The sequence below is a fragment of the Terrapene carolina genome, unplaced genomic scaffold (genome assembly GCF_002925995.2).
Source record: "Terrapene carolina triunguis isolate 2854851 unplaced genomic scaffold, T_m_triunguis-2.0 Scaffold18934, whole genome shotgun sequence".
NCBI classification, from domain to species: domain Eukaryota; kingdom Metazoa; phylum Chordata; order Testudines; family Emydidae; genus Terrapene; species Terrapene triunguis.
Genome location: NW_020683285.1, coordinates 1 through 1,661, shown reverse-complemented (window position 1 = coordinate 1,661; position 1,661 = coordinate 1). Strand labels below are relative to the sequence as shown.

The following is a 1,661-nucleotide window of genomic DNA, read 5'->3' as shown; positions in this document are numbered from 1 at the left end:
TCCTCGGGCTGCAGGGTGACAGGCTGGATCTGCAGGGCAGGTGGAGGCAGGATCTTGATCTGCAGGGGCGGGGGCTGTTGCTGCAGGTGGAGCCGCACCTTCTGCTGCAGGGCGGGCTGCTGCATGGCCTGCAGGGGCGGCGGCGGCTGCAGGACGGCAACCTGCTGGGCAGGGGGCTGGGGCGGGGGCATCTGCTGCAGGGGCGGGGGCTGGAGCCGGGGCAGCTGCATGGAGGAGGCAGCGGCGGCGGCAGCGGCCGCAGCCTGCAGCACAGAGCGGGTGACTATCTGGGTGGCGCCCGTGCCCAGCTGCAGCCCCCTGGAGGTGACGGAGGTGACGGGGATGACAGTGACCACACCGCCCTGCGAGGACAAGGGCAGCATCTGCTTGGGGATGATGATCTTGGTGAAGCTGGGCTGGGCTGGCGGCGGCGAGCAGAGGTTCCCGGGGGCGGGCGCTGGCTGGGGGGTGGCTGGTGGGGACTCCAGAACCGGCGAGGGGGCAGGGGGCGTGGGGGCTGGCGAGGGGGCCGCGGGGGCCGGAGCTGGTGCTGGCTGGGGAGCTGCTGGGGGCGGCACTGGGTTCAGGTCCAGCTCCGCCGTCTCGGCTACCGTCTGCAGAGAGGGAGAAGGAAGATTAGCCCAAGAGCAGAGAAAGCAGGGAAGGGGGGGGGACCAACTAAGGCCCCCTTGGGGACCCTGAACAATGCAAGGCAGCCCCCTCCTCCCTGCGGCAACCCAGAGAGGAGCCCTAGGGGAGAACAGACGAGCCAGAGCCTCCTGCCAGGCGGGGGAGAAGCAACTGAAGCAGGGACATTCCGAGAACTACAGTTTTGCTGGACTCCCTCAGCTATTTTCTCTGACCCTCTCCCTCCTCCTCCATCTCTGCTTCATTCCACCCTGCTCCTCATCCAGCCCTGGTCTCTCCGCTGAGCTGGTCCCTGCTGAGCCCAGCCCGTCTTCAGAACTTCAGGGCACAGAGTGGCTGTTTGCTGCCCTCAGCCTGGGACCATGCATACAGCACCGAGCGCAGTTACCCTGTGCCTGACGCACCTGGATAGCCCGATAGGCCGCCAGCGCCTTCAGATACTCCTTCTTCGCCGCCTCCGTCTTCCGCTTGTAAACCTGGCGAGGAAGGACAGGGGATGAGCAGCAACGCCCACACCCAGCCCTGCCCCTCCCCAGCCCTCACCTGCCTGTGCTCTTCCCCCAGGCCCCACTGCCCTACCCACCTGTTTCTGCTCCTCGCCCAAGCTGTCCCACATAGAGGCCACGATCTTGGAGACCTCCCCGAAGGTGGCGTTGGGGTTCTGGCCCTTGATGGCGGCCTGCGTGTCACGGAAGAACAGGGCATAGGCCGAGACCGGCTTCTGCGGCTCATTTGGGTCCTTCTTCTTCTTCTGCTTCTTGGCGGGCTTCTGCTTCCGCCCCACGTCCAGCACCACTGGCGCAGCCTTCTGGGCCGGCACCTGCTGCTGGAGACAGACCTCACCTTCAGCAGCACGCACAGGGGAGCCAAGACCCCGGGGGGGGGGGGAATGCAGAGCGAGGGATCCTGGCGCTGCCCGTGGGGGGGAAGCAGGGGGCCCTGGCACTGCCCAGGGGGCAGAGTGGAAGCGGGAGGCCCTGGCGCTGCCCAGGGGGCAGAGTGGGAGCGGGAGG

At 67.5% G+C, this 1,661-nt stretch overlaps 1 protein-coding gene across 1 annotated transcript; it reads right to left on the bottom strand.

Annotated features, from left to right (window-relative positions):
• Window positions 1-5: 5 nt before the first annotated feature.
• Window positions 6-1,491, bottom strand: LOC112123296 (TOX high mobility group box family member 4-like; the record flags this gene model as incomplete). The annotated part of the gene is made up of 3 exons (XM_024221942.1): window positions 6-614; window positions 1,053-1,124; window positions 1,232-1,491. Coding segments are annotated over 3 exons (941 nt in total), but the record flags the coding sequence as incomplete, so codon positions are not given.
• Between the last annotated feature and the right edge of the window lie 170 nt (window positions 1,492-1,661).